Source organism: Rhinolophus sinicus, linkage group LG06 (assembly GCF_036562045.2).
Source record: "Rhinolophus sinicus isolate RSC01 linkage group LG06, ASM3656204v1, whole genome shotgun sequence".
NCBI lineage: Eukaryota > Metazoa > Chordata > Mammalia > Chiroptera > Rhinolophidae > Rhinolophus > Rhinolophus sinicus.
In genome coordinates this window covers 118,828,099-118,839,524 of record NC_133756.1, presented here as the reverse complement: position 1 = coordinate 118,839,524, position 11,426 = coordinate 118,828,099, and the positions used below count along the sequence as shown (strand labels likewise).

Genomic DNA, 11,426 nt, shown 5'->3' with positions numbered 1-11,426 from the left:
GGTGAGGGGATGGGAACTTTAAAAATTAATCTTTAAAAAATAAAATAAAACGGATAATTTCTACATTGTTCACCTTAAGTGGAATCACAGGCATTAAAATGTCTTTGAAAGGAATTGTACATGTGGGCAAGATAAATTATTGATGTCTTTAATTGTAACCGTGAGGCCTTCTTCCCAGACTGTGGTGCCAGGGATGGCAATCTGACTGCCAAGTCTTGGAAATCCTCTGAGGTGAGACTATTTGGGCTTCTGACATTGGTCGTGGTGGGATGGGAGAGGAGTGCTAGCCTGGAGCGGGAGACCCGGCATCCACTTCCAAATCTGCTGCTACCCTGCTCCGTGGCTGCGAATGATTTGCTTCTCCCTCAACTTAGCTTCTTCATGGTAAAGTATGGCTGACCATTGTAAGCATCCCAGGGTGATTTGCTGGGAAAGTGCTCTGAGGCTCCGTTCACCCCTCCGCTGGCTAACTAGAGTCTGTCCCCTTTCTTAGGCTCAGTGCCACAGTGCTCTGGGAGGGGGGCTGCTCATAAAAGCTGGAGGTGCCATAGCCGGGGCCCAGGGTCAGAAACAGTATAGCGCAGGGTAGAGGCCCTGGGGGCAGACAAGGGCCTGGGTGGGGAGGCTGGGAGAAATAGCCCTGGCTCTGGGAACAGCTCATCACGACGACAGGGGACAGTCTCTGCCCCTTCTGCCTCCCAGTTTCCAGCCCTGTAAAATGGGGAATTGTACATGTGGGCAAGATAAATTATTGCTGTCGTCTTTCCTTGTAACTGTTAGGCCTTCTTCCCAGACCGCGGCGTCACGGTGCAGTCACTGTGAGAACACACGGGGAGACGACATGCACTCAGCAGGCAGGGCTGAGGGGTAATGCACCTTATTTATTCATATATAACACCAAAAACGATAAAGCTCATATTTGCAACTGTTTAGGTCTTTGTTATAAGGTCTTGATTGCTTTGTCTGGACTGGCCATGACCTTCAGCTCTGGGGTCTGGGCTAGGAAGACGTTCCAGTGACCTGCATGGAGGAAAACAGAAGAGTTGTGTGTGTGGTTGTGTAGGGGTGTGTGGCGTGTGCGTGCGTGTGCACAGAGGCACAATGCCTGGTATGGGGAAAACAAGGTGAGAGGACTGTGGACCTGGGCTGGAGCCTACAGGGAGGAGGGGGTGGGGGTCCCCATCATACTCCCATATCCAGATCCGCTCTGGCACATGACCCAACCTTCAACCAACCAACAATTGGGGGCTGGGCTGGTTTCCTGATGCCTATTTTTGACCCTCCCATGTGTGACTTCCTGCCCCCCACCTGAGGCCCCACCTGGGTCCATCTTCCTCAGTGTAGTGTAGAGCAAATGAAGGGCCTCAGAAGGAAGTGGTTAGGAGGCTTTCAAGGGGAAATGTTCCAGTAAAGGAGGCAGCACTGGTGTTTGGGGCTCAGACCTCCCTCTTCTACAGCCCAAGACTAAATCCAGCAGGCTCGGCTTCACCCTCCTGCTCTCAGGCACCCGAGTTGAGAAATCTCTGGCACAGACGCCCACTGGATTCCTGTGCCGGGAACTGACGTCTGTGGCTGACAGCCCCCCCTCCAGGCACCAGTAGCCTGGAGCTCCCCAAGAGGCCCGGGCCTCTAGCCAGGCTCTCGTCCCAAGCCCTAGTCCCAGCCCGAGGTCCCACCTTCGTGGGTGCCGGTGAGCAGCCGGAAGTTCTGTGCCTCTCTCTGAAAGTCTTGCTTCCTGACTTTCTTGATCTGAATCAAGTGGAAGATTCCTGAGGACAGAGACAAAGGCATGAGCAGGCAAGGCAGGGCCATGCACCAGGGAAATGGGGTGACAGACACGAAAGGGACCCACTCACTTCCCTCCCCTCCCCTATTCTGATCAGACACCAAAGCCTGTGGACTCAATATCTTAAATATTTTGAATCTGTTCTCCTGTCCCACTGCCACTGACCCCATTCAGGCCCCGTCATGTCGTGTTTGGGTCTCTGCACTAGACTTCTGACCACTTTTATTCCTCCTCTAACCTGTCGTCATTCGAAAATATACCTGTTACCCTGTCATTCCGCTTCCCTGACCTCCTGTCATCTCTCCACTGGCCCTGCTCCGGCCACCATCACCATTCTCCTCTCACAGCACTCACCTGTCCACAATGTAGAAACGGAGTGGGGAGCAGGGAAGGGAGGAAGGAGGAAGGAGGAAGGAGGAAGGAGGAAGGAAGGAAGGAAGGAAGGAAGGAAGGAAGGAAGGAAGGAAGGAAGGAAGGAAGGAAAGCTGCCAGACAGGTACGGACTGGTCAAACTTTTTTCTGGGCATAGAACGTATGCTAAAAAATCAATCGGTGTGCTTATTCAGACACCAAAACAGTAAGCATCAGAGTTGTAAGCCCCCTTTCAGCACAAGGCTCAGTTCACCCGACCACGAGGGGCGTTGCCTGTGCTCCAGCCCTAACCAACTAGTTGGAGCCCTGAGGGGCCAAGCCTTCACATATGCTACCTCCTCTGTGGGAACTCCTCCTATTGCCACCTGGGAAACTCCACTCAACCTTCAAGCCTTAGCTGGGAGTCTTCCTTCATCCCCCTCACCCTCCACCAGGGAGTTATAACTTCCAAGGAGGAAGTTACAACTAACTACCCATAGCTCTTGGCATTCGTTGGTGATTGTATCTATTTGTATTGTGTTATCATTGTGTCTGCTGGGAACTCCTGGAGGGCTTTCCTCTCTGGGTCCCCTGCATCTGGCCCACATTAGGCATGTAGAATGAATGACTGGATCCCTGGATGGATGGATGGATGCATGGATGGATGGATGGACGGATGGATGGATGGATGGATGGATGGATGGATAAGCAAATATATGTGTAACCAGTCTAGGCCAGGCCCTGAGCAGGGATGAGGTATTACTTGGATCTCCTGATGTTTGCATTCCATGGGGAGCTGGCCACGGGCACCACACATGGTGCTGGGGCACTGAGCACATGGGCTGTGAGGTCGCACCAGCTGTTACCAGCAGGGTCTGTGGCCAGAAAGAACAGATGCGAAGGCAAAGCCTCAGCTAGGCCAGCACCACCCTCAAGGAAACCAAGAACTGGCCTTGCTTGTGGGAATCTGAGCGGGATCCCACAGAGGGGAATGGACAGCACAGGTTCCGGGACTGAGGTCCAGGAGGCCAGGAATGTCCTTGGGATCCCCAGCCCAGGTGCCAAAGACCAGATTGTGGAGAAGACTCACTCCAAAGACCCAGGCTAAGTCACAAGCATGAGAGGGGGATGAGTCCTCCTGCCGCAGGCCTGCCATTGCACACACCCCAGAACACAAATTGGACAGGAAGTGACAGGGATGCAGGCAGGTCCCCACACCGTAACCTGTAAAACATGATTGAAAGGACTGGCTCTGGGGCCTGGAATCAAGAGCTAGACGGAGGGTCACGGTTGTGCCTCCTGCCCTCTGAAGGGCATACCAGGTCTGGGAGCAGCTGGACTCTCCGGCCCCTCAGGGCAGAGGTGGCGCTGGTGGGTGAGTTCCAGGAGATAGGACAGGCTCAGCTCAATGTGAAGACGAACCCTCTCTGGACAGAGCCATCCAGTGTTGGAAGTCAATCACCTGTCTGGAGGTGGGTGGGAGTATGTGCCTCAGGGGCTAGAGACCCTCAGTGAGGCCACAAGGGGACTTCCTTCCTAGGTTGGAATAGGAATTGAGACCCCTAAGTCCCCTTATACTCTGAACCTCCAGAATCGAAAAGATTCTTAACCCTAAGCCAACTCTCTGCTCAGCTTCTGGGCCCTGGAGCCGCTCCCTGTGGAGTGGCCTCACTTAGCCCAGGTTTCAATGTCCAGCTACTCACTTTGTCTCCAGGCCAATTCTCCCCTTCCTCTCCCAGCGCTCAAGGCCGGCTGCTTTTACTCCTCTGCGTGAGGAAACAGTGCGGGTTTCCCACTGACAACTAGTCTGTGGGACAGGGAGAGAATGGAGGTAGAGAGGCCTAAAGGCTACCCAGAGGGTCCGGAGACACAGAGGGGGAGGTTTGCTAATGACAGGATAGCAGGGCCTGGCATTGGGAAGTGGAAGAGTCCCCGCCACCTTATTTCTTTTCTGCTGGGCTTGGTGGTAATGAGATTGGCCTTGAGCTACGATGCCCCTCTGCACCATCCTGGGCACACTTTGGCCTTCCTCAAACACCTACCTAAAAGCGTAAGGTCACCTCCCTGGAGGCAGCGCTGGGGACAGTGATAACTGGGTTTGAGTCTTTAGTTCACTGCTTAAACTGTGTGACTTTGAGCTAGTCATTTTACTTCTCAGACTCAGTTTTCTTTTTTGCAAAATGGGGCATTAATACATGCCCCTCAGTTTTCTTATGTGGAGTAAATGAAGCACATTACACGTAGTGCCACAACACACTGATCACAGAGCACAGGACATGTAAGCATGGGCTGTGGAGCCAGAGTTTGAGGCTGTCGCTGCCAGTCTGCCTGCAGTGTGCCCACCCTGCCGTTCTAGCCCCACGTCCATTTTCCGTGAAGACTTCCCTGACCAGCTCAGCTCCCAGGGAGCTCCTGCTGCACCCAGGTCACCTAAGGACAGAGGCTGGAGTCCATTACTCTCTGTGGTCCTAGCATCTGGTGGGGGTGGGAGAGGCCCAGAGTAAACCGGGAGCCAGCACCTGTCTAGGGACTGGCGGAATCTCAAGGGGCAAGAGAATTATAAACGTTACTGCACCTAACTCCAGAATCTCCAGCCAGCCCTTGCTGACACAATCCCATGAATGGAGCTTGCTCCCTCCCTGCATTACAGGAAGGCTCTAAGTATGAGAAAGTGCTTCCTCTCCTTAGCTGAAACCTGTTTCTCTGCAATTCTAACCTATTGATGAGGTGGGATGAGAAGGATAGTGACATTGTCAGCATCTACTATAGGTCAGGGGCTGTACCTATGTTCAGTTAATCCTCCAAAAACCCTCCTCCCCAATTAACAGAAGAGAAAACTGAGGCCCAGAGAAGTCAAGTGATTACCCAAGGCCACACAGCTAAGAAATGGCAGAGCCGGGATTCAAACCCAGGTCTGATTCCAAAGCCCCTGCTTGTTGTTCTGACCCCTGCGGTCAGTCAGAACACAACTGCTCCCTCTGCCTGGGGCAGTCCTTCAGAGCCACGAAGCCAGCGGTCCTGTCCCCCTGAGTCTTCTCTTCTCCAGGCTGGACAGCTCTGCTTTCTTCGTCCATTCCTCCTACGACAGGAGTAGAGCAGGGGAAGACCGCGATTGACGTCACAAGACATGGGCTCTAGCTCCTCCACTTACTGGCTGTGTGGCCTTGAGCCAGGGACTTCACCTCTCTGAGCCTCAGTTTCCTCATCTGTAAAATGGGGATAATAACGCCTAACTCTCAGGATCGTTGAGGATCAAATGAGATAATGAACGTGAAAGCACTTTGTGAACTCTAAAGTGCTTTACACATTGGTTGTTATTATCATTGTCATCATTTTTATTATCCCCTTACTGTCCCCTTCTTATCATCCCCTCGTCCCCTTACCCCCCACCCCCAGGCAAACCCATCAATAGAGAAGAGTGACCTTAGAGCTAATTCATACTTATAGGAGTTAGTTTGTTTTACCCTACCCAGGGGATTTATGTTTTTCAAGAAGAGCCAGAAAACAGAACCCTCAGCCAATTCCCTATCAATGAAAACTCCTCTTGACCTTCATGAGCAGCCTGTTGAATAGGGTGAGTTTCTCAGCGTGAGAAACATATTTTGACGTCAACTTACCTTGGAAGGATGGAGTCTACATACAGCAGAGGCTGAATGAGACTAGCTTCAGGCCCTCCTGCCTGAAAAGCTCTCTCCTCACAGAATACGGCAAGTCCACCAGTACACATCTCTATTTCATCAGGGCAGGCATTCATTACTGTCCTGGCTCCTTGCAAGGTGCAACAACCCCTTCCCCCAGGAGAGGGAGCACTTGGAGGCCCTGGCATCTCAGAGTAGGTGAGCTTATCAGAACTGTCAGAGCATCAGACAGAATCACTGTCTCCCTCTGTCTTGGAATCAGGGACTCCTAAACCCGGAAGGGTGACCAGAGGCAGGTCTTCCTGGGCTAGAGGCACTTGATCAACAAAACGCTCCTAAGGCCCTGGGGGGGGGGGGGGGGGAAGGGCAGGAGCACAGGAAGGGGGACAGATCAGAGGTATGCCCAGCTGGGAGTGGGCCAATGCTCACCTTTTACCAGCTTCCAGAGGTAGATGTCCACCTGTTCAGAGGCCTCACGCTCGAGGGCAAAGCGACGCAGGTTGTCTGGGTTTGGGGATACAGATGTGTGGACGAGGACCCGGCCCGGCGCCTTCGGACACCTGGTGGCACTGATTTCACTGTGGCCAGGGTCTGCCTTGTCATCTGGGAAAGACAAGGAGCTTCTGAATGCTCTGTCTCACCACCCCTGGTGGCTCAAAAAGAGAGGCCTGACATCCCCCTCAGAGTCTTTACGGTACTTAGGAGACTGCTGGTGCCTTGGGAAGAGAAGGCCGTCTCTAGGGAAGTGGGGGCATCTCCCCCTTCACCTCCCATTGATTAGCAGATCAGAAAACTTCTCACCCTTCAGGGCCCAGCTCACCTTCCACCTCCTCTGGGCAGCCCACTTGGAACAGCTTAGCCCACTTTGTTTCCTCCCACTGGTAGCTTTTAAAATCCTACTTGCTTATGCCTCCCACTCATGCCCTTAATCCCACACTGCCTGGCATTGCCTTGTAGTTGTTTCACCTGAGTATGTTTTCTCTTGAAAAGAGACCCACAAGGTGAAGGGCAGGAGCCATGCCCACCAAGGCTTTTGAGTCCCTCACACCAAGCTCTTAATGAACATACATAGAAGGAAAGGTTTGAGGTGATAATGACAGTAATGATAATGATGGTCATGATCGTGCAAAAGGTGGTGGCAGTGATCACAGTGATGGCAACAGTTGTGGTCGTAGGGCTGGTGGGGGTGATGGTGGAGATGTTGGGGATGGTGGGGGTGATGGTGATGTTGGGGATGGTAGGGGTGATGGTGGAGATGGTGGGGGTGATGGTGGAGATGTTGGGGATGGTGGGGGTGATGGTGGAGATGGTGGGGGTGATGGTGGAGATGTTGGGGATGGTGGGGGTGATGGTGATGTTGGGGATGGTAGGGGTGATGGTGGAGATGGTGGGGATGGTGGGGGTGATGGTGGAGATGGTGGGGGTCATGGGAGGGATGGTGGAGATGGTTGGGATTGTGGTAATTTTTTTTTGGTGCCAAATTAGATCCAGTCCTAAAGCCTTGACATCCTGGAATTCCAAGGACATTCTCCAGAACTTTCCATGTACCAACATTCCCTGAGTATTTTGCAAGGACTGAAGGACCAAGTCCCTACACACACACCCACTTCTAGACTCTTACTTGTTATGAAGCCCTTAAGAGCTATTACAGTCTTAATATTTTTAAGGGGAAATGGGCTGGGGTCTGGTGGCAGAACCCAAGGCCAGGCATGTTTGTGAAGGAGCCCAGGAGCGAGGTTCAGCCAGTCTCATAGAGAATTCAAGTTTAGCCCCAACTCCTCATGTGTTCTAGGCACCATCCCATCATGCTCCCTCCCTCACCCTGTCCTTATAGCTTATTACACTGATAAATAACAGTTATTGCTTAAGTTTGAATTTTGCTTTACAATTCTTAAAGCATTTTCACCAACTCTGTGTCTGAGGCTCAGAAAGGTAAAGAAACTCGTTTAAGTTCACAACACTAACTAAGTAAAGAAGTCGGTAAGCAAGCTAATAATGCAAATTCAAATTTCCTGATGTTAAATGCTGGGGTAGGTGGAGACTTAGGGTGATTGTAGCCACTCAGTTATCTCATTTGTGAAATAACTGCATTGTGAGGATTAAATGAAATATGTGAAATCACCTGGGACTAGTAGGTTCTCAAGGCATGTTTCCTTCCTCTTTTTCTTCCCTGTTGCTCTCCTTTCAGCTTTGCCAACCCAGCCCTCGAACCCGAAGTGGTCAGGACACAACCTCCCCTTGCGTCTTCTGCCCCACCTGCCTTATTTCCAGGCTGCAGGGAACGGGCCTGACCCTCGCACCGGCTACTATCGATGCTCACAGGCTGTGCTTCTCAATCAGATACTCTGACTTTCCCTTCGGCACACTGATTAATCCTAGGGTCACATGACATTGTTGAAAGAACTCCGCCGGCAAGTCTAGAAGCCTGAATTCTAGTTCCAGCTTCTCTATGACTTTGCTGTGTGACTTAGGAAAGTCCCTTCTCTTCTCTGGGTCTCAGTTTCCCATATATAGATGACAGCTGAAGGAAGACAACAGAGGTCAAGAGCTTGGTCTTTGGAGTAAGAGAGACCAGGGAGCAAATCCCAGCTCTGCCACTTACAGCTGTGTGACCTGGGACAAGGTACTTATCTTCTCTTTCTATAAATGGGGCTGGATACCTGCCTTGTCCATTGTGGGGAGGGTTATATGAATTCGTGCAGACAAAATACCTACCTGGCTCATAGCAAGTGCTCAATAAACAACGGCTATTTCTCTTAAAAGTCCTAATATCCTAAGATGCTATAACTTCATAGAATCCAGAACATTATTTGATTCTATGTAGATACGTCTGAGAGCCTCTGGATCCGTCTCTGTAACATAGATGGTTCCATAAGTAGTATGTATTACAAGTCTGGCATTTTCCACTACTGTGCTCCTAACTTTCTGTGTACCTAAACACCCTGCATCCTGTATCTCTGTCCCCGGCCCCATCCATGCTGGAGATGCTCCAAGCGTCTGTGTGCTGGGGAGAGAGACCCAGGGCTCACTCTGGCTAGCGCCCTCCCTGCCCCCAGCATCTCTTTGTACCTGGGCAAATCTTGCAGCACTTCCCGGCCACTTTCTCGGGGTGATGGCAGGGGTACTCAGTGGGGCAGGTCACCCGCTGGCAGTCCTGGTGGCCGTCCTGACAGGAGCACAGGATGCAGGGCAGGGGTCCGAAGGAGCGGAAGGCTGGGTGCCACACCTCCCCGTGGGAGTACGTCTTCCCACCATGCACGCAGGCTGGGCCAAGGAGGGCAGGAAGGGAGGAGGGTCAGTGCCTCGGACTCCTGCCAGAGTCCAGGGGGTTTGGGGAGGCCCTGCTGCACCCATCTGGACCCGCCACGCTGCCTGCAAATTGGAGGCCAGGGTGTAAAACTGGCCCCATGGCCCTGACATCCTGCTATCTCAGCACTCAGGACAGAGATGTGCCCAGTGCGGACTTGCTGAGACGGCGAGTCCTTCTCCTGCCCTCACAGCCCCTCTGGTAGAGCAAGGAGGGGCTGCTCTGACAGCAGGAGAACTGACATCAAGTTCTGTCTGGCTGCACACGCGCTGTCTGGCAGGCCCCTTCCCCTTTCTCAGCCTCAGTGTCCCGTCTGTACAAAGTGGCTCTGGGACAGACGCCTCTGCAGCCACCTCCACTCTACCAGCCAGGGTGCCCTGCGTGGGGCCACTGTCCTCCCACGCTGCTGCTGTCGCTGCCCATGTGGCCCCTTCCCACTCCATCCCAACTGTTCTCCTGCAGTCCAGCTCTGCTCCGTCCTTCCCTTGTCAAGAACTTGCCCTCAGCACTTCCTTGTTTCATAGTAATTTATTTACATGTCTGGAGCCCCTCACGGACGAGGACCATTTTTCATCTCTCTGTTCTGTGCCCCTCAATTCCCAGCAACGATACGGCAGGTGCTTCAAAAAAATATTCTACTGACCCGCAGTCCTGGTTCCAGGACGGGTTCTGTCTCTAACTCAATACCCTGAACCTCAGTGTCCTCATCTGTCAAATGGGGGTTTAGACGTGATGCCCTTTTAGGGTACCTTCAGTTTTGATGGAACTAAGCCTGGGAGAGGATGAGAAGGAAAGGGGATGGCCTGGCTCTGGTCCTCAGTCTACAAGGTCATGGCCAAGTTGAGATTGGAGAATCACTGAGTTGGGGGTACAGGAATGGGAGGTAGAAGCAGTCGGAGCCCTCCTTTCCCACCTCAGGGGTTGGAGGAGGTTCCATTCCCCACCTTTCTTATGTTTCTCCTTCAGGACAATTTTGACTGTCGTGCTCCCTTCTCCCTTCGGTCGGAAGTGGCGAGGGATGAAGCCCAGAGGGGAGATGAGCCCACTGGGGGCTGGGGTGCTCAGGCTTCTCCTTCTCCCGTTGTCCCCTGAACACGGATCCTGGGAATGTCTCTGCAAATGGCAGGAAGGATGAAGGTCACTGCTAGGCTAGCGAGATGGTGGCTGTAGTGAGAAGCCTGAGGGCAGACACTCGCATGACCTCCCAGTGAAGAGATGGCACAGGCCAGGGACAGAAAGGTAATCCGGACGGGGTCTAAGGCATTTTCAGACAAGGCATCTTGAAAAACTCTTCGAGGATAATGGTTTGGAGATCCAGCTTCCTCTACGCCCCTCTCAGGCCTGTCAGAGCCAGGACTTTGGGGCTGGAGTGGGCAGAGGGTGCTGAGGTCTCGATCTGGGAGACATAAGAGATCAGGGACCAGGGGAACTTAATATTTAAGAAATAGAAGGTGAGAATGTAGCAAGGATGCGAGTCAGGAAATTCTTCTTTGTCTGAGAAGATTTAGGTGATGGGACAAGAGGACGGGCCTTTGACAATCCTACCAGACCCCAGAATCCCACAGGGCAGGAAGAAGAGCAGCAGGCCCCATCCAGAGACGGGGGTCTCTGGAGCTCAGGCCCTCTTTCCGGAGCCCCTGGAATCCAAGATCCCATGACCAGGTCTTGGGAGGGCTGGCAGTGATAACAAAGGGTGTGCGGTGAGGGCAGTGTAATGTCACAGGAACTTTGCAGCTTATAGTTTGGGGATTGGCCCACCAGGTAATGGGAAAGGAGCCAGTGGGCTGGGGAGCTTTTTCTCCCCTTTGCTGACCAGAAGTCACTCACATTCCTTCTTCGACGGCCCCTTCCTGCCCCGTACAGTCTCAGTCAGTCCTCTGGTGGCTGGACTAAGCCGACAAGAGCCCCCAGAGTAGAACTGTGTCCCAGGACTAGCACAAGCCCAGGCACATAGGAAGCTCCCAAGAATGCTTGTCAAGTGGAAGAGAGGCAAGAAGGAATCGAAGAGCTCAGTCCCCAAACGGCAGCTTGCCCACATCATCCAGTAAGCTGCTGCTCAGGGCCTGGCACTAAGCCTGGGAGAGGATGAGAAGGAAAGAGGATGGCCTGGCTCTGGTCCTGTGGCACAGAGGCCCCCACCTGAGAAGGCGCAGCCTGGGAAGGGAGGATAAGCTGCCAGAGGAGAAGGGAGAATTAATTAGTTCAGCCTCTGGGGAATCTCTGGGAAGGGACGCCTCCAATCCCCCAGGGTCCAGGTGACCCAGGCTGAAAGAGCAGGTGGAATTGGTCATATTGTAGACATGGCCCAGGTGTCTGTGTGTGAACTCATTCTCCCACCTCTTTC

At 52.8% G+C, this 11,426-nt stretch overlaps 1 protein-coding gene across 4 annotated transcripts in view; it reads right to left on the bottom strand.

The window, feature by feature from the left end:
* Positions 1 to 861: 861 nt before the first annotated feature.
* CHRDL2 (chordin like 2) overlaps positions 862 to 11,426 on the bottom strand; it is a 32,511-nt gene continuing 21,946 nt past the window's right edge. For 2 of the 4 annotated variants that reach the window (XM_019744345.2, XM_074335772.1), the window contains 6 exons: positions 10,027 to 10,195; positions 8,845 to 9,039; positions 6,205 to 6,378; positions 5,289 to 5,343; positions 1,677 to 1,769; positions 862 to 1,020 (listed from right to left, as the gene is read on the bottom strand). In XM_019744345.2, the coding sequence (XP_019599904.2) occupies positions 930 to 1,020; positions 1,677 to 1,769; positions 5,289 to 5,343; positions 6,205 to 6,378; positions 8,845 to 9,039; positions 10,027 to 10,195 (777 nt within the window). In that variant the 3' untranslated portion in view covers positions 862 to 929. Of the gene's footprint in view, positions 1,021 to 1,676; positions 1,770 to 5,002; positions 5,217 to 5,288; positions 5,344 to 6,204; positions 6,379 to 8,844; positions 9,040 to 10,026; positions 10,196 to 11,426 lie in introns of those variants that run through there. The other 2 variants (XM_019744344.2, XR_012497483.1) reach the window with 2 other exon arrangements.